This window comes from Giraffa tippelskirchi, chromosome 10 (assembly GCF_054371585.1).
Source record: "Giraffa tippelskirchi isolate mGirTip1 chromosome 10, T2T-mGirTip1v1.2.pri, whole genome shotgun sequence".
Lineage (NCBI taxonomy): Eukaryota > Metazoa > Chordata > Mammalia > Artiodactyla > Giraffidae > Giraffa > Giraffa tippelskirchi.
The window spans coordinates 116,510,302-116,530,384 of NC_137284.1; the positions used below are offsets into that span (position 1 = coordinate 116,510,302).

Genomic DNA, 20,083 nt, shown 5'->3' on the forward strand with positions numbered 1-20,083 from the left:
GAAAAAGCTGGCTTGAAACTCAACTTTGTGGCACCCGGTCCCATCATTTCATGTCAAATAGAAGCAGAAAAAGTGGAAGCAGTGACAGATTTTATTTTCTTGGGCTCCAAAATCACTGTGGACAGTGACTGCAGACGTGAAATTAAAAAACGCTTGCTTCTTGGTAGGAAAGGTATAACAAGTTTAGACAGTGTATTAAAAAGCAGAAACATCACTTTGCTGACAAAGGACTGTCTAGTCAAAGCTATGGTTTTTCAGTAGTCAGGTATGGATATGAGAGCTGGACCACAAAAAAGGCTGAGTGCTGAAGAATTGATGCTTTCGAATTGTGGTGCTAGAGAACACTCTTGAGAGTCCCTTGGAGAGCAAGGAGATCAAACCAGTCAATACTAAAGGAAATCAACCCTAATATTCATTGAAAGGACTAATGCTGAAGCTCTAATACTTTGGCAATCTAATATGAAGAGCCAATTCACTGGAAAAGACCCTGATGCTGGAAAAGGTTTAGGGTAAGAGGAGAAGGGGGGTGGGAGAGAATAAGATGGTTAGATAGCATCACTAAGTCAACAGACATGAATTGAAGCAAACTCTGGGGAAGAGCAGAGGACAGAGGAGCATGTTGTGCTACACCCCATGGTGTGGCAAAAAGTTGAACATGACTTAGCAACTGAACAACAGCAATACCATCTTTTTAAAGGATGTGAATAATGAAAAAAAACTTCTACATTTACTCACATAGTTCCCATTTTAGATCTCCTCATTTTGTTGTATTTTAATCTGGTATCATTATCTGTCTGTCTGAGGATTTTCTTAACCTTTCTTGTAGTGCAGGCAATCTACCTAATTAATTCTTTCAGCTTTTCTATTGTTTCCTTATCTTAAGCAATCTTTAATTGGTCTTTGGTTTTTATTTTTAAATTTTTAATTAGAGGATAACTGCTTTACAATGCTGTGTTGGTTTCTGCTGTACAACAATGTCAATCAGCTAAAACTATACATATATCTCCTCCCTTGCCTTTGTTTGAAATACATATTTTCTAGGTATGGAATTTGAGGTTAATAGTGTTTTCCTTTTAGTATTTTGAAGTTGTTGTTCTATGTCTTCTCACTTGTATTTTTTCCCAATGACATGTCTGCTGTCATTAGACTAATGTTTCTTCTTCTGCATGTAAGGTATTCTTTTCCTCGGACTGACTTTGAGATTATATTCTTCATCACTGGTTTGGAGCAAATTTATTGTGATATACCTTGTTGTAGTTTCCTTTATATTTCTAGTGCTTGGGGTTAATTGGTATTCTTAGGTCTGTGGGTTTATCGGTAGGTTTCTATCAAATTGGAAAAAATTTGTTCCAGCAATTTTTTTTTGCCTAACCCCCCTCCTTAACAAACCACAATTTCATGTATATTTTGCTGTTTGAAGTTGTCTCATGTTTCTCTGATACTCTCTTTATTTTTCTGATTCTCTATTCTCTCATTACGGAGAAGGCAATGGCACCCCACTCCAGTACTCTTGCCTGGAAAATCCCATGGACGGAGGAGCCTGGTAGGCTGCAGTCCATAGGGTCGCTTAGAGTCGGACACGACTGAGTGACTTCACTTTCACTTTTCACTTTCATGCATTGGAGAAGGAAATGGCAACCCACTCCAGTGTTCTTGCCTGGAGAATACCAGGGACGGCGGAGCCTGGTGGGCTGCCATCTATGGGGTCACACAGAGTCGGACATGACTGAGGTGACTTAGCAGTAGCATTCTCTCATTATGGGCTCCCAGGTGGCTCAGTGGTTGAGTCTTCTTGTCAAGCAGGAGATGTGGGTTCAATCCCTGGGTTGCGAAAATCCCCTGGAGAAGGAAATCGCAACCCACTCCAGTATTCTTGCCTGGAAAATCCCAAGAACAGAGTAGTCTGGTGGACTACAGTCCAAGGCGTCACAAAGAGTTGGACGTGCCTTAGCAACTAAACAACATTCTCTCATTATATTTGGGGAAGTTTCCATTGCTGTGTCTTCAAATTCAGTAATATTTCTCTTCTTCAATGTTTAATTTGCTGTTCATCTCATCCCATGATATGAAATGATCTCCATACACTGTTTTAATCTCTCTAGTTTGATATAGGTCTTTCTTATGTCTTCTATGTCTCTAACTTTTAATTATATGGAATAGGGAATACAGTTTTAAGTCACTGTTTTATCGTATTTAGTTTGCAAATTCTACCATCTGTCTTAGATTAATTAACTAAAACCTGCATGATTAATTTATCTCCCCATTATGTAATTTTTTTGAAGGTCTGTTTACTTTTTTTATTGAATTATAGACACTGTGGATTTTACCTCACTGGCTACTAAATGTTTTTGTATTCACCTAATGGTCATGGGCTTTGTTCTGGGAAATAGTCTGGTTCTTTTGGGTCTTGCTTCTAAGATTTGTTAGGTGGGACAAGGCCAGTGCTCACTGAAGGATTAATTCCCTAAGAGTGAGGCAGGATCCTTCTGAATATTCCATCACATCCCATGTTCCAGTCTGCTGGTGGGAAGGGCCTGATGTGAGCCCCAGCCAGTGTCTGTTCCAGGCCTTCTGGGGGGTTCTCTCTCTGGCCTCTGGTGCTTTCCTCACTTGCTCATGCTGATTGGTCCTCAGCTCAAGACTTCATGGAAACCCTCCTTCTGCAGATTTCTGGGGTTCACTTTCTGCAGCTTTCTCCATCTCATTACTCTATCCTGAAAATTCTAGATGCCTTGATCTTCTTGGATTCTCCATTTCTTCTTTCAGCTCAGAGGCCATGAGCTGAAAACTCCATCAAAGCAGATGCTCTGAAGAAGCTCTGTCAAGGCACAAGGCCATCAGGTGGCTCACCTCAGTTTTCCTCCGTCTCTCAGGAATCACTCCTCTCACTAACTGATGTCCACTGTTTTACAAATAATTATTTGCTAAAGTTCATCCATATTTCAGTTGCTTCAGGCATGAGGATCAATCTGGTCACTGTTACCCCATCTTGATTGGAAGCCAAAGTCAAGCCTGCAGTGTGCCTTATATTTTTATCTTTTTTCAGTTCCTAGTCAGGTTGATACATTCTCTCCCCTACACCACCATTTTTGTTAGTAACTTTACTTTCTTCTCTTATGAACTATCTATGACTGTTACTCCCTTTTATTGGAAATTTAATATTTTTTCCCATAAATTTGTTAGAGCACTTTCTGTATTGTTTCTTGGCCCATGCTGTTCAGTCCAGGCCATGAGAATGATTTGCCATTAGAAATCTGTTTTGCTGTGAAAGTCTCACATGAAGGCCTATGTAACTCAGGGTTTGGTTCTTACCATTCTTGGTGTTCATACACTTGAAAAGTATAATATCCTGTCATTGATAAGAGCTTCATACTAGAGCAGTAATAATTCTCAAGAGAGCAAAAACCCATCGCCATCCACCTACCCCTGCTCAGAAAGTGTACCAGTTTCTCTGCAGGGTCTCAGGGAAACATGTATCCTGAAAAAGACACTGTGGTGATTTTGATAAGCTTGATTAAGGTGGTTGCCTTCTCTCCACTGAGATACACTAAGATAAACACTAATTATTCCAGTTGTGATTCTTTATTAGAGACCCTGGAAGGTAGCAATGGAGAGGTCCAAGCTAGTTTTCAGTATTTCAAAGAACCTAGTGAATTTTCAGTGTTTTAAAATGTCTAAAAACATTGATGGATGAAAATGCTGGCAGATAAGCCTGAAAGTCAATTCACTGCTTTTACTGCAGTTTCGTCAACTGACTATGGTAACACTGACTCCTGCCTGCTAATCAGAGACACAGGTGGATAGATACACAAGTATTATCTAGTAAGTAGAAAACCGAAAATGAATTAATTGTATTTAACAAAGGAAGTTTGTTTGATACTGTTTAATAGATAGCAACTTTCCAAATGTACAATCTCTGAAGGAAAACAGTAAATAAGTGTGTTCTTACTGGTTACAAAGATGAAAACTACTGTAAGGACCACATTTCTTGGATTGCTTAAGCACAGAATTGCATTGGGAGTTCAAATTCTTTAAGAACGTAACTGTTGAGAAGCAAATAGAATTTAGACAGGGAGAAAATCAAGGACAACCCTTTTCTTATATACCTTGGGAAGCAATTGTTTTCTGTTATTACTTAGACTCTCTCCTACTTTCAAAGTCAGATCACGTGCAACCAGAATTTCATTCCTTTCTCAGATACTGGACTCCAAATCTTCTTTCCGGAAAAAATCGCTACAGCATTGTGCTGCTATGCTTTTCAAAAGCATCTCACAAGTGGAATGAATCTTACATTTCTCTAAGTTACATAAGGTAGTCAGATTCTTAACTCTGGGAAACACATGTTCCTGTTAAATTTGTGTGTGTGGTAAGAGATACATAACATAAATTTACATTGTAACAATTTTAAAGTAAACGATTCAGTGGCATTAAATACACTTACAATCTTGTGCAATCATCAGCATTATCTAGATAGTTTCAGAACTTTTCATACCTCAAAAGGAAACCCTGTGTATTACCTTGTTGAAGTTAAAAGATAACCTAACTGGTCAGAGTAGAGAAGCCTTGAGGGAATCTCTGTAATCCTTCCCATCTAAGACAAAGGAAACAATTTTTTTTTTTGCAACTTCCAGTGCAATGTTTAGAAGCAGCTCATCCAAAATCATAGCTTATCTTTACCAGAAATTAAAGTCAGTCTGATAAAATAATTCTACTGAAAATAACTGGTTACAATTTAAATTAGAATACTAATATAAATTATAAATATATTTTATATTTATAAATATAAAATAAATATAAATATATAAAATATATTTATATATAAATATAATATAGCCAGTAATATATATTATGTGTATATTATAATTATATTTATAATAAATATAAATATAATATAAATATAAATGTTTATATATAAATATAATATAGCTCAGTAATATTTCACTCACACTCATGTTCTGTTTTCCTTTCTATTGTTAGAAGGTCATTTTGAATACTTCTATAGTAGTCTCTCCAAAAGCCAACAGCTGAGCAATGCTATTTGAAACCTTGATGTACAAGCAATTGACTCATGTTTTCTGTCTCTCAGGGAATGGAGCTGCACACTAGATCAAGCTGGAAGCTGAGAAATGACTCCACTCATCCAACTTTATTCGACACAACTATTTATTGGATGTTTTACCAGGGGCCAGGTATCATTCAGCGCTCTGTGCAAGGCAATGGGGAACCAGAAACACAAAGGCCTGCCCTTTCCTCCACCTCTTTCCCCTTGTTTTCAGTTAATTTCCAAATCCAGTCACTCTAGCACTTAAGACTCAAATCCATCGTTTCTACCTCCTTAGTTCACATATATCTCCTAACTGTCTCTTGCCGTCATTCATTTATCCAGTGTACAATGACTGAGTAATACACTGGGTCGATATAACACTTGACGATGACTAATCAGAGAGGTGTGAAAAGGAGAAGTTCAGTCTGTTGGGGAAGACTGGCACCAAATAAACATATTCAATAAAGTGTAATGAGAGGAGAGGTACTGGTTATAATGAGGGTGTCCAGTGTGTAGAAGGGGGCTTAATGTAGTCCAGGAGGGAAAGCAACACATCCTTAGAAAGTGAAGATTAAGCTAAAATCTGAATGAAAGACGTAAATTAGCCAGAGATGGATGAGTTCTTAGGCAGAGGAAACAACCCAGTTGGAGTTCCAGAACAGGTGGAAATATGTGCTTGGTCCCTTGGAAGAAGTGGAAGAAAACCCACTGTGACTGGAATTGACAGACTCAAGGAAGCAGAGATGAAGTTGAAACTAGATAGGAACCTTGGACCTGACTGAGCAAGGATTTGTGACTTGTGAACCCTATTAAGGATTTTGGCTTATTTGTAAGACAAAAAATGGGATAAAGAATTGCTTGAGCAGGGAGTGACTTCAAGTCCATGTTCTACACTGTGGCCAAAGTAATCTTTCCAAAACACCACCTTTCCTCGTGGGGCCCTGTGTGTAACTCTTCAGTGATTCCTCACTGCTTCTGGATAAACTATAGGCTCCTCAAAATTTTAGGCTTTTTCCTGGGCTAGTACCAGCTTACCTCTCGTCTTTTTACTTTCCACCATTTACCTTAAACTTCAACCTTATTGAATTGGCTGGTGTGGTTCTCTTCTGCACTGCATTTTATGTTGCCTGAATGTCTCTTACACTCTCTTGTACCAGGTTCTCTTTCTTGGAGCACTTTTGCACCCATCTCTGTGCTTAAGGTCTTGGCTTATTCATAACCTCCATGTTCTTACTCGGCTTATTCATAACCTCCATGTTCTTACTCGATTGTACCACTCTGTGTGTGTGTATGTATGTATACATTTCATCTTTCAATATGGTGTAAGCTCCTTGAGGTCAAGGATTTGTCTCTATTTGAATCACCAGCATGGGGCAAGATTTGAACATGATGTGAAATCAGTATGGAATGAACAAGTGAATAATGAATGAAAAACAGCACATTCAAAGACCCTGTCTATTAACATGGAGTCTCAGAAGATTTCAGTAAGCTTGCTTTGCAAATTTTCAAAGACCCCAAAACTCAGGGCCTAAGAGAAGACATAGTTTAGAATAGATCAATTCACCGGCAATTAAGCTGCAAATAGGATCTGTAACTCTAACGTTGCTTTGCAGAGTGCTGAACTCCACAGTGATTTGGAATACTCAGCATAAAGATTCTGACATCAGATCAAATGGGTAATTTTTCAGTGCCTGGAAAAGTTTAAAATAAACATTGCTTTTATTGTAAAGCAAAGAAAGATGATTTAAAATTGTGTAGTAGTTGACATGTTCTACTGCTGACAGATTCTAGGAATCTGTTAATGTGGAATTAAAACAAAAAATAGAGAGTAATATTTTGTCATCTAAAAGCAACTAGGTAGGGGAGTTGTGGCAGAGATTATAATTAGCTTAGCTATAGGTTTTGGAACACCCATAAGATCTTAAAGTTTCTTAATGGTTTATAGCAATTTTGATTGTTATATTTCATTTCAAATGACACCTGGATCCTTTTATGCAAAATGCTGGGATATTAAATTAGTGCCATTGAGACAGATTTTGGATAATGTTCTGTCAATGTCCTGGCAGCTCCCTCTCCTAATTCTATGAGTTTCCATGGCAAGAGATAAGATACAGCATGCATGCAAAGTCACTTCAATCGTGTCTGATTCTTTGCCACCCTATGGACCACAGCCCATTAGGCTCCTCTGTCCATGGGATTCTTCAGGCAAGAATACTGGAGTGGGTTGCCATTTCCTTCTCCATAGGATCTTCTTAAATCAGGAATGGAACCTATGTCTCTTAAATTTCCTGCATTGGCAGAGCATTCTTTACCACTAGTGCCACCCCGGAAGACCCCAGGATGTAGCAGAGGACAAAATATGCACAATCAGGTCAAAAGTCTTGGGGTCACCTTTGGTTCTTTTTGCATGACTCACATTTAATCTTTCAGAGGTTCTGTTGGATCCAACCTCAAAATATTGGGTTGGCCAAAAAGTTCATTTGGGTTTTTCCATAAGATGTTCTAGGAAAACTCAAACAAATCATTATCATTATTATTATTATTTTGTCAATCCAATATATCGAGAAGAATCTGACCACTTCTCACTACCTTTATCATGATCATCTGTGTCTAAATCACCATAATTGCTGACTTGGGTTATTGAGATAAACTCCTAACTCCTGCCTACTTCCATCTTTGCTACCTATCCCCTCATAGTCCATTCTCAACACAGCATTCAGAGCAATCCTTTTAAAACACAAGTTAGACCATATTATTCTTCTGCCCCAAATTTCCACTCATTCTCCATCTGACTCAAAGCAAAAGCTGAAGACCTTACAAGGAGGGTGTGGTAGCCAGCTTCCCAGATGACTGTCATTGATCCTCATATCCTGATTTTCAGACCCTTAGAATGCCCCTCCTCACTGCAGAATCAGTGTGTGATGTGCAAATTTAAGGCCTAAGAGGCACTGTAGCTTTTGCCTCAATTTCCTCGATTGCTTTCTCTGAGGGAAGCTGGCCACTGTGCAGAAGACCTCGCAAGCAGTCTACAGAGAGACTAGAAAGGAACCCAGCACCCCAGGGAACAGTCAGCACCAACTTGCTAAATGCGTGCTAAGCCACCTTAGAAGGGGATCCTCCAGCCCCTGTGAAGCCTTCAGATGACTGCAGCCTCAGCTCATGAGGAACTCCAAGCTAGAAGTGCTCAGCTGAGCCCCACCCAAATTCCTCACACACAGAAACTATGAGATGGGATACAAGTCATTGTCATTTTAAGCCAAGTTTTGGCGTGATTTATCATGCAGCAAAAAGTACAGTTTTCCCTTTTATGACTTCCTGTACCCTTCCTGCCTCACTTCAGGCTTCTCATTCTCTCACTCACTCACTGGGCTTCACAGCTGTGCTCCTCTCTCAGGATATTTCTTTGCACTCACTTCCCTCCTCCTGGATTTTTCCCCTCTCACATGTCCCCATAGCTTGTTCCCTTATTTCCTCCAGGTCTCTGCTTAAATGGCCCACTATGCTGTGTATTTTCTTCTCCCTTTTGCTTCACCTCATTTTTGCCACAGTGCCATCTGACATGCTATATTTTTACTTGTTTATATATGTATTATCTATCTTTTAGAGGGCTCAGCTGGTAAAGAATTCGTCTGCAATGTGGGAGACCTGGGTTCTATCCCTGGGTTGGGAAGATCCCCTGGTAAAGGGAATGGCTACCCACTCCAGTATTCTGGCCTGGACAATTCCATAGACTGTATAGTCCATGGGGCCGCAAAGAGTCAGACACGACTAAGTGACTTTCGCTCTCACTTGTCTTTTAGAAGATAAACCCCATGAGGTCAGGAGCTGCTTGTATTTCATTCAGTATTCAATCTCCAGTAACTGCAGTGCCTGCTACTTAGAGGCACTTGATAAACAGGCCTCTTAAGTAACTCAATATTACTTAGAATCATATTGGAAATATTGAACAGGCAAGAATAAAGGAATAGCTGGTGAAAATGTTATCACTTCAGAAGGGCTGTAGAAGATTCTTACATGTAACAAGGTTCTTTTTTTTTCCTTCAGCCCAATCCTGCCCCTATGACTTATGTATTCTGGGGCCATATGCCAATTTCTTTCAGTTGTATATATAAGTCAAGAAATACTGGCTTATTACCATAAGTGTAAAAAGTTATTATAAAAATTGTTATGCTCAAAACGTTACTTGCAAAAAAAATGTCCTGTGGCTAAATAACCCTTGGAAACACTATTTATATTCTTCTCTGAGGTTCACAGTGTACACTGGCCTATAAAAGGCACCTAGAAACCCTGCAACAAAGCAACTTATTTACTTTAACTCATTGTTTCCCAAAGTCACTTGCTCAAAGAAGACTTTCTTCTTAGGAAACAACTGGAGTTATAATTTATAATATAGCCAGTACTCATTGAGTGCTTCCCACACGTTGGATCCGGTCATTATCACATCCTCTCAAGAACCCTGCAAGGTAACTATTACTCTGATGATTCCCATTTTATAGATGAGGAAACTGAGGCACAGAGATAACTGTTCAAGGATACATAGTCGCTTGGACAGCAAGGAGATCATACCAGTTAATGCTAAAGGAAATTCACCCTGAATATTCACGAATATTCATGGGGAGGACGATTGCTGAAGCTGAAGCTCCAATTACTTTGGTCACCTGATGCAAAGAGCCAACCGTTTGGAAAAGACCCCGATGCTGGGAAAGATTGAAGGCAAAAGGAAGACGGGTGACAGAGGAAGAGATGGTTAGATAGCATCACTGACTCAATAGACATGAATTTGAGCAAATTGTGAGAGATAGTGAAGTACAGAGGGGCCTGGCATGCTGCGGTCCATGGGGTTGCAAACAGCTGGACACAGCTTAGTGACTGAACAACAATAGCATAGTCAGTTAAGTGGCAGGGACAGGATTCACACCCAGGTGTTTGTGTGACCACCTCTGCGAATGAGAAGTCTGAACTTAACTAATGATACTACTTTGAAAGTTTACCCTTTCTGTTAACACTAACAGCAATCATTAACCATGTCCTTCATTTTCCAAAAACAAATCTCAGTATGCTTTTCTCTCGGTACCAAAGAATTGTGCCACTCCCCTATTGAACCTTTCTCAAATGCTGTGATTACTTATCAAACTTGTATGCTGAGTCGCTCAGTCACGTCTGACTCTTTGTGCCCCTATGGACTGTAGCTTAACAGGCTCCTCTGTCCATGAGATTCTCCAAGCAAGAATATTGGAGTGGGTTGCCATACCCTCCTCCAGGGGATCTTCCCAATCCAGGGATGGAACCCAGGTCTCCCGCATTGCAGGCAGATTCTTTACTGTCTGAACCACCAGGGAGGCCCTATCAAACTTAACTTTCTCTGTTTCTAAATTTATCCGTAGTTTAACAGGAGAAAGTCTCTAGCTACAGGAATTTGGTAGAAATTTCCACAGTACCAGAGCAGGAAGAATTCTCTGGGCTTTCCTTCCTGTAGGGCGGTGGTTCTCCCAGTGAGGTCTCCAGAGCTGCAGCTTCAGCATCACCTGGCAATGTGGAAAGAAATGCAAATTCTTGGTCCAGCTCTAGGCCTAAAGGATAAGAAACTAAGTGACGGGGCCCAGTGAAAAAGTGGTTTAACAAGCCCTCCAGGTGATTCAGATGCAGCCTCAATTTTGAGGCAGTTCTTTTGTGCACCTGTGTGCAATTCAGTCCTATTAACAGGAGTGTCCCAAAGAGGAGAGGTCAGCATTTTCTCATCATATGTGTTTGTGTCTGAATATACTAATTGGTGGATTTAATTGGATTTCTATTAAATCTTTAAAATATATTTAGTCATCCTTTCACTCTACTTTCCTTAAAGTGATTTTCTCAGGTGGCAAAAAGGAATGCTTTGAAATTTCCTTGGCTTTTAAATAGAATCTATTTAAGATAACAGTTAAAGGGCCTTCTTCAGAATCCAAAAGAAAAGCATTTGATTCATGGTTCAGCTTTATTATAGCTAATAAACTAGTTCTGTTCCCCAGTCTGGCAAAGTGGTAATTGCCTTTTAATATCTTGTTTTCCCATGTCGTAAAACACTCGAAAGCATATGCATAATAAAGTATACCCTGGTATGGTGGGAGCAGATCTGACTGGCTAGCGTGAGCTGCTATGCACTTCTTTTCCTAACTCTGCCTTCTGGTATTACTTCGGTAGCTTGAAATCACTAATAGTGAAGAGTATTTATACCAGGGATGTTGGTAGATATTACAAAGCAGGGCTTTTTTAAATTTGGAGAGCAAAATGTTAAACTATTTACAGCATACCATTGAAACTGTGTGAAAGAATGCTTGCTGAAGCTTTCTTTGTGATAAAGAAAGAGGAGGGATAGATGATTAACTACAGGAGACTGTTGAACTCAAAAGAGTACTATGCAGTCACTGAAAAAAAGAATCAGGTATACTATGCAAGAACATTACTGTTGAATGAGTAATGCAGGATAATATGTATAGTATGATGCTATCTTTTGTAAAACAGATATATGTATATATGTGTGTATACATATATATTATATGATATCTATTAAGATGTTACTCTTACTAAATGAGAATTAAGAAATTGAAACAGCAGGAGTCTTTGACTATTTAACGTACTTCTGCAATGTTAGAAGTTTTTTAAAAAATGTATGCAATATATGTATATATAACTTTTGTGATAATTTTTGTTCTGTGTGATTAATTTGTAAAAATCACTATTTTTGATGGAGTGATTATTATTGATAAACACTTACCTTTGGCTCCCCCTCTAGATGGTGAATTGTTAAAGACAGGACTCAGTTTACTAGTTCTTCCTGTTTCCTGTGGCATCTAAGTACACAGAAGGAAACCAATAAATGCAAGTTACTAAGTGGGAAAATAAATAAACCTTTAATATTTGCAATAAAGTGGTTTGGTTCGTTCTGCACAGCTCATTTACAGAATAAGTAGCCTTTATATTGCAGGGACAGCTTATATCTTGGGATGTGAGACCCAGAAAGACATATCCAACTGGAGAAGAGAGTGGGGCAACCTCATCAGAGAAGACCCTGGCAACACCTGCAAGTCTTGGGCCTGCTACAGGGGACAAGATGGAATTACAGTGTGCTCTTGAAGAGGACATGAAGTAGCACTGGAGGACATTGTCAGGTTATGAAATGGTAAAGAGTGGGGAGACTGGAGGTGGAGAGGTAGGTGGGGAGAAACAGCTCCCTTAGCAATACAATAATTAGAGAGAAAAAGGTACATTTTTGATAAGTTTTTAAGGAAAAAGTAAGACTGTGGTTTCTCCAGTAGTCATGTATGGATGTGAGAGTTGGACTATAAAGAAAACTGAGCGCCGAAGAATTGATGCTTTTGAACTTTGGTGTTGGAGAAGACTCTTGAGAGTCCCTTGGACTGCAAGGAGATCCAACCAGTGCATCCTAAAGGAGATCAGTCCTGGGTGTTCATTGGAAGGACTGATGCTGAAGCTGAAACTCCAATACTTTGGCCACCTGATGCGAAGAGCTGACTCATTTGAAAAGACTCTGATGCTGGGAAAGATTGAGGGCAGGAGGAGAAGGGGATGACAGAGGATGAGATGGCTGGATGGTATCACCGACTCGATAGACATGGGTTTGGGTAGACTCTGGGAGTTGGTGATGGACAGGGAGGCCTGGCGTGCTGCGATTCATGGGGTCGCAAAGAGTCGGACACGACTGAGCGACTAAACTGAACTGAACTGATGATTGTGGTGGCTGAATACATATGGAGGAGAGAAAAAAAGAAAAAATTAAAGATTACTCTGAGTTTTTGGCCTGGGCATCCACACATTGTCAAAAAAATGCAGCAGCTGGAAGAAGAAGCAGTTCTGGAAAATGAAGCAATAAATTACACTTGGATACACTGAGATGGACAGGAGTTGGGGGCAGACAGGCAGGCCTATACTGGAGGGAGTTGAAATGAAAGGTCAGAGATGCAGTTTTAAGAAGCAACAAAGATGTGAGATTGGAAACTAACAATAGCTGCACGTCCCCAAGGAGGGAGTGACAAGGGAGTGGATTAGATGGTTATAGAGGAGAGGGTAAGGAGGAGGAAATGGGCCGGACAAGAGAGGAGGCCAAGGAGTAGTAAGAGAGATGGAAGAAAAGCAGTGTCACAAAAATCACTTTGAGGCCAAATTTGCAGGAGTGGGTGGATGGTAGTGTCAAATGCTGCAGACAGTTTAGGAAGATGAAGTACCAGAAAGACGGTCTGGGAAGAAGAGGTCATTTTCAACTTCATTGAGAGTTCTGTTTGTATGTGGAGAAGTTAGTACTGGGGTAGGGAGGAAGATTTAAAATGAGTCAAATATTGAGGGATAAACATAAGAACAAGTAGAGAGAGATTTGCAGCAAAAGTCAGAGAAGAGGACTAATGAGAACTAGAAGGGTCAACCTGTAGAATGTGTTCAGTTGTGTCCAACTCTGCGATCTCATGGCTATAGTCCGCCAGGCTCCTCTGTCCATGTGATTTCCCAGGCAAGAATACTGGAATAGAGGATAATTATTTGGAGGATAATCTGCTTCACTCAAACTCTACATATTTAAATGCCAGTCACATCTAAAAAACACCTTCACAGCAATATCTAGGCTGACACATAAACTTAACCATCACGTTCGCTAATAACGAATTAGCTCCCCATGCTTGTGTCCAGGGGCTATATGCTTCCTCTTTTTATCATCAAGAAGGAGATTATCTCTGTCCCAGTTTTATAAGAAAGACTCTTGAATTTCACTTAGATTAGACTGGTTTAGGTCATGTACCAATATCTGAACTAATCACAGTTAAATGTGATGATTGACTTAAGACAGTCAAGGCTCATTTCTGTTGGAGGTGTGGTGAGTTAACGAAGCACTTGGACTACATAAAGAAAGGATAGGTAACTAAATGGAAAAAAGATTTACTGATTGAATAGGGGAAGGGAGATGGATGCTGGATAAACAGCCCCAAGTATCCACTATAATGACCAAACACAAAGGAGATGGATACATCCATCATAATGCCAACTCGAATCACTTTTCATGTCAGCTCATCAGTACATTTTATGCTGCTCTTTCTGACTTACTTCACTCTGTATAATAGGCTCTAGTTTCATCCACCTCATTAGAACTGACTCAAATGTGTTCCTTCTTATGGCAGGAGTAATATCCTTTATACGTATGTACCACTTCTTTATCCATTCATCTGTCTATGGACACCTAGGTTGCTTCCATGTCCTGGCTACTGTAAATAGTGCTGCAGTAAACACTGTGGCACGTGTGTCTTTTTCAGTTATGGATTCCTCAGGGTACACACCCAGTAATGGGATTGTTGGGTCATATTGTAGTTTTTGTAGTTTTATTTTATAATAAAATTATAGTTTTATTCCTAGTATTTTAAGGAGTCCCCATACTGTTCTCCATAGTGGCTGTATCAATTTAGTCATCAAGACAGTACAGTACTGGCAAAAAGAGATAAATTCACACACCTATGGGAACCTTGTCTTTGATAAAGGAGGCAAGAATATACAGTGAAGAAAAGACAGTCTCTTCAATTAGTGATGCTGGGAAAACTGGACAGCTACATGTAAAAGAATGAAACTACAACACCTCCAAACACCACACACAAAAATAGACTCAAAATAGATTAAAAACTGAAATATAAGGCCAGAAACTACAAAGTTCCTATAGGAAAACATAGGCAGTACACTTTTGACATAAATCACAGCAGGATCATCTATGGCCCACCTCCTAGAATAATGGAAATAAAAACAAAAATAAACAAGTAGGACCTAATTAAACTTAAAAGCTTTTGCACAGTAAAGGAAACTATAAACAAAGTGAAAAGACAACCCTCAGAATAGGAGAAAATAATAGCAAATGAAACAACTGACAGTGGATTAATCTCCAAAATATACAAGCAGCTCATGCAGCTCAATACCACAAAAACAAACAACTCAATTAAAAAGTCAGCAGAAGACCTAAACAGACATTTCTCCAAAGAAGACATACAAATGGCTAATAAACACATGAAAAGATACTCAACATCACTCATTATTAGAGAAACGCAAATCAAAACTACAATGAGGTATCACCTCACAAAGGTCAGAATGGCCATTATCAAAAAAATCTACAAATAATAAATGCTGAAGAGGGTGTGGAGAAAAGAGAAACCTCCTTCACATTTTTCCATGGCTTGATAGCTCGCTGCTTTTCAGTGCTGAATAATATTCCATTGTCTGGACATACTACAGTTTGTTTATCCATTCACCTTTGGAAGAACCTTTGGTTGCTTTTAGGTATGGCAGCTATGAACAAAGCACTATAAATATCCATGTTCATGTTTACGTGTGAACATAAATTTATAGCTCCTTTGCACAAATACCAAGAAAAGCCATTGCTGGATCATATGGTAAGAGTACGTTTAGTTTTGTAAGAAACTGCCAAAATGTCTTTTAAAGTGGTTGTACCATTTTGCATTCCAACCAGCAAGGAATGAAAGTTCCCATTGCTCCATATCCCTGCCAGCATTTGGTGTCACTTGTACTTTAGATCTTCACCATATAATAGATGCATGGTGGTATCTCATTGCTATTTTAATTTGCACCACCCTGATGACATATGATGTGGAGCCAGAGTGATTCTTTGAAAACAAAATAGATCCTGTCATTCTTCTCTGAAAGGCTTTCAGTTACTTCCTATTACCCTTGACATAAAATTCAAACATTTGTGTATGACTTTGAGGCCCTTCATTTTCTTTTACTTGCTCCTGGCAGCCTGAGCACCCACCTCATTGTTGTGTTGCTTTCTCATCTCTCAGCCTTTGTACATGCTCTTTCCTCTGCCAAGAGCACGTTCTCTTCTACAATGGTTTAACGCCTACTCATCCTTTGGTAACTGGGTAGGACTTCCCTCATAGCTCAGTCAGTAAAGAATCTGCCTGCAATGCAGGATGCCTGGGTTTGATTCCTGGGTCGAGAAGATCCTCTGGAGAAGGAAATGGCAACCCACTCCAGTATTCTCACCTGGAGAATCCCATGGACAGAGGAGCCTGGCAGGCTACAGTCCATGGGATTGCAAGAGTTGGACATGACTTAGCGACTAAACCACCACCACCATCCTTCAGGTGTGTGCTTAACTGTCACTTCCTCCAGGAAACCTCCTTCACCTCCCTATCCTGTCTGGTTTGCTCCTTCTATGTTTTACCCACCCTCCCCCCAAACGTGTTCTATCCCAGCAAACAGCACTTGTTCTATGATTTGAGTTCCCCTCTAGACTATAAGCTTCTTCAATGAAGGGTATGTCTGTATTTCTCACATTCGTTCCCAGATATCTATTGACAGTGATGAAACTGAGTGAGTGAATTAAGACATGAGCTACTAATCAGAACTGATATATTTATTAAGTGCCTATTCTGGACAAGGCATTGTTCTAGGCCACTGGGGATATGGAAGCACTGGATTAGCTCCTTTGGGTAATCTAGTTCACGAAATGGGATGTCAAAAACATATAATTCACAAAGAAGAGAGCCTATTGTAAATGCTGAGTGTATCATGTAGATCAGGATTTCTCAGCCTTAGCATTATTGACATTTTGGACTGGAGAATTCTTTGCTGAGGAGTCCTGTCTTGTGCATTGTTAGGAAATTCAACAGCAGCCTGGGTCTCTACCAACAAGATGACAGTAGTACCTCCCCACTTCTCTTAGTCTCCACATACTGCCAAACCTCCCTGGGGCAACACCATCACGCCCGGTGGAGAACCACTAATGTTGACAATAATGGATTATGGTCTGGAGACTTCAGAGTTGGGCAGAAGCTTGTGACTCACAAAATCCAAGTTTGGACTCTACTGGTTGGTTCATGTGGTGAAAAAGGTGTAAGGGAAGCAAACAAATCTGAAACCTGAAAGGCTGAATAATGAAATCAGTGGATAATGTGGAAGGAGTGAGTTCAAGAGGAAAGAAAGAAACCAATGTTCAAATCCACTGTGGCTGCTCAGTGGTGGTACCATCTTGAGCAAGTCACTTAACTGACTAAATCTCTATTTTACCATCTGTCAAAGTGGGATAGTAATCATATCTATGATTACAGGGGTGGATATGATTAGGTGAGGTAGTGTATTAAAGTGCTTCTTACAGCTCTGGGATCAGAGCAAGTACAATGAATGTTAGCTACAGTTATTGGGCTTTGAAAAAATGATGGGAGAGAGACAGAATTAAATATGGAAATTTCAAAGTTCTAATTAAAAATTGGAATGCTTAGGTTAAAAAATGAAATTAACTCAGTCTAAACAAATCTAAATAAATTTAACACAGCTTAGTCAATTGTCAGAGGGAAAATAAACTGGCATAAAAATCACATAGCTATAAAAACTGATGTGTGAGAAAAGGGTTTCCAAAATGAATGATGCATTGAATACTTGACTTCTCCTTTCCCAGTTCTGATCTAGAATTTAGATCTGAGGTTCCAGACATCCCAGGAAACTTGCTTTGATTTTCAAGGTAGTTCAACACTTGGTAAATTTCTTAGGATCACTGAAGCCAATTAGAAAAAGGTTGTGTAATGATGCTTCTGGGGATGCCAGTCTTCTGAGTTCTGAGAGGGTGTGCTGGTATCTCAGCATCACTGAGCCTCCCCCAGCCCTTAGCACACATACCTCCTTACATGAGGTAGCACTGTAAATGTTTGTGGAATTGAATTCAACTGCCTTAATGAACTGCAAACAAGACTTCAGGTGACTGCAGGTGACTGAATTAGACCAAACTAGTTCTTCCAACCTCTTGTGGCTCATCACCAATAAGAGAACACATTGCACATCTGCTCTGAAAGAAAAAAAAAAAAAAGGCTCCTGGCTTAGACACAAGTCAGGTTTTGTGCTTCAGTAACAAGTTAAAAATCCATCTCCCAATAGTCCCTTGATTCATTTGCTCCACTGTTTTCGTTAAATGAATTATTTTGCAGTTGTGATTCATTGTTGCTGGCTATTTCAAGGTAGAACGAAGAATGCCACAATGTGATTAACTACATACAGGATGGCAAAAACCTACATCAGTTCAGTCAGTTCAGTCACTCAGTTGTGTTCGACCCTTTGCGACCCCATGAATTGCAGCACGCCAGGCCTCCCTGTCCATCACCAACTCCCGGAGTTTACCCAAACCCATGTCCATCGAGTCGGTGATGCCATCCAACCATCTCATCTTCTGTCATCCCCTTCTCCTCCTGCCCCCAATCCTTCCCAGCATTCGGGTCTTTTCCAATGAATCAACTCTTCGCATGAGGTGGCCAAAGCATTGGAGTTTCAGCTTCAACATTAGTCCTGCCAATGAACACTCAGGACTGATCTCCTTTAGGATACACTGGTTGGATCTCCTTGCAGTCCAAGGGACTCTCAAGAGTCTTCTCCAACACCACAGTTCAAAAGCATCAATTCTTCAGTGCTCAGCTTTCTTCACCGTCCACCTCTCACATCCATACATGACCACTGGAAAAACCATAGCCTTGACTAGACGGACCTTTGTTGGCAGAGCAATGTCTCTGCTTTTAACTATGCTATCTAGGTTGGTCATAACCTTCCTTCCAAGGAGTAAGCGTCTTTTAATTTCATGGCTGCAATCACCATCAGCAGTGATTTTTGGAGCCCCCAAAATAAAGTCTGACACTGTTTCCACTGTTTCCCCATCTATTTCCCATGAAGTGATGGGACCAGATGCCATGATCTTAGTTTTCTGAATGTTGAGCTTTAAGCCAACTTTTTCACTCTCCTCTTTCACTTTCATCAAAACCTACATACAGGATGGCAAAAAACAAAACTTAAACTCTCGAGTGATGGACTGTGTTTTTAGGATTTGTTTTAAAGAATTGTTGAAATCCTCTCCTGCATAAGGAAGCCAAAAATACCAAGCTGAGATTTTTATCACAGCATTTTTTGAATCAATTCAAACTCTGTCGATGAGTCAGAAAGTTTCTATTATGGGCTTCATAAAAATTCAATGCAGTCATGTAAACAATGAGGTTTTTTTTTTTTTTTTTATGAAAAGCAAATAAATAAATTTTGATGGACTGCTAATTGCCTTGTAGAGGTTGGATAATTTCCTGTTCTAGGATTTCCTAAGGGTGTTTTATCTTTAGGAATGTTATTTTTGAGCAGAATAAATCCATCATATTTTTGAAATTCATAGCTGGAGAGAGAGGTTTTCAGAGGTTTCTAATTATGGCACTTGGAATATAGTCACGATAGAACTACTGTGTAATTTTTTTCTCAGGGTTCACCACCTTGGCTTTTCCTCCCAGCATAGACTTTGACTTTTCCAGTAGCCAAAAAGAACTGTAGAGGCGGAAGTCAACAGCCTCTGGTCTTTTTTCTTTTTTTAGTGAAAAACCCTTGAATCATTTCATAAGTAGCCTGTCTCTCATTAGGAACGTTGATTCCTTCCACTAACAGTGATCAGCTCTGCTCATTTCTGTTCCATCTGCTTCCCAGCAATGACAGACAAGATAGTTTGTCTTTTCGGCGTGCTGATGACAGAGACAGGTGACAATGAGCACCGGCCTCAGGATGCTTTATCACTGAGATTTTGAAATTGTTAAGCTCTGATTTGCTCAAGAGGGAAACAAAATCTGTAGAGGTTGCTCTGGACTAAGATGAAAGGTTTTTAGCTTCCATTGGTGCTCTCTTGGAGGAAGTCACTCATTTGGGTGGGAGGCTGCTAGGAAAGAGAATTGGAAGCTAGAAGTGAAAAAGTATTTAATAAAAATGGTTTCATTCAAAACATAGAATATTCTGACAGGACACAAGGTATAGAGAACTCAGTTTCTGATGAGCATGTCTCCAGGGGATAAACAGATCCTGACACATGGGAGGCAGTCAGTAAATATTTGTTGAATGAATAAATAAATGAATGAATAGCTGAACTGGACTGAGGCAAAATTCATCCAGCTCAGCTATTCTTAACTATAAAGTCAGGATGCACCAGTATGCTACAACAAGTTATGAAATATATAGCAAATAATTGGCTAATAATTATAAAATATGTGAGCTGTG

General features: G+C 39.7%; 1 protein-coding gene and 1 long non-coding RNA gene across 3 annotated transcripts in view; one reads left to right on the forward strand and one right to left on the reverse strand.

The window, feature by feature from the left end:
- The window catches only part of PALS2 (protein associated with LIN7 2, MAGUK p55 family member), a 405,603-nt gene that overhangs the window by 159,235 nt on the left and 226,285 nt on the right, over positions 1 to 20,083 (reverse strand). For both annotated transcript variants that reach the window (XM_081533867.1, XM_081533868.1), the window contains 2 exons: positions 11,796 to 11,871; positions 10,483 to 10,569 (listed from right to left, as the gene is read on the reverse strand). In XM_081533867.1, coding sequence (XP_081389993.1) covers positions 10,483 to 10,566 — 84 coding nt within the window. In that variant the 5' untranslated portion in view covers positions 10,567 to 10,569; positions 11,796 to 11,871. The remainder of the gene's footprint in view (positions 1 to 10,482; positions 10,570 to 11,795; positions 11,872 to 20,083) is intronic.
- LOC145523507 (uncharacterized) overlaps positions 5,087 to 20,083 on the forward strand; it is a 73,208-nt gene continuing 58,211 nt past the window's right edge. The window contains exons 1-2 of the long non-coding RNA XR_014066635.1: positions 5,087 to 5,189; positions 11,992 to 12,200. This is a non-coding gene — a long non-coding RNA (uncharacterized LOC145523507). The remainder of the gene's footprint in view (positions 5,190 to 11,991; positions 12,201 to 20,083) is intronic.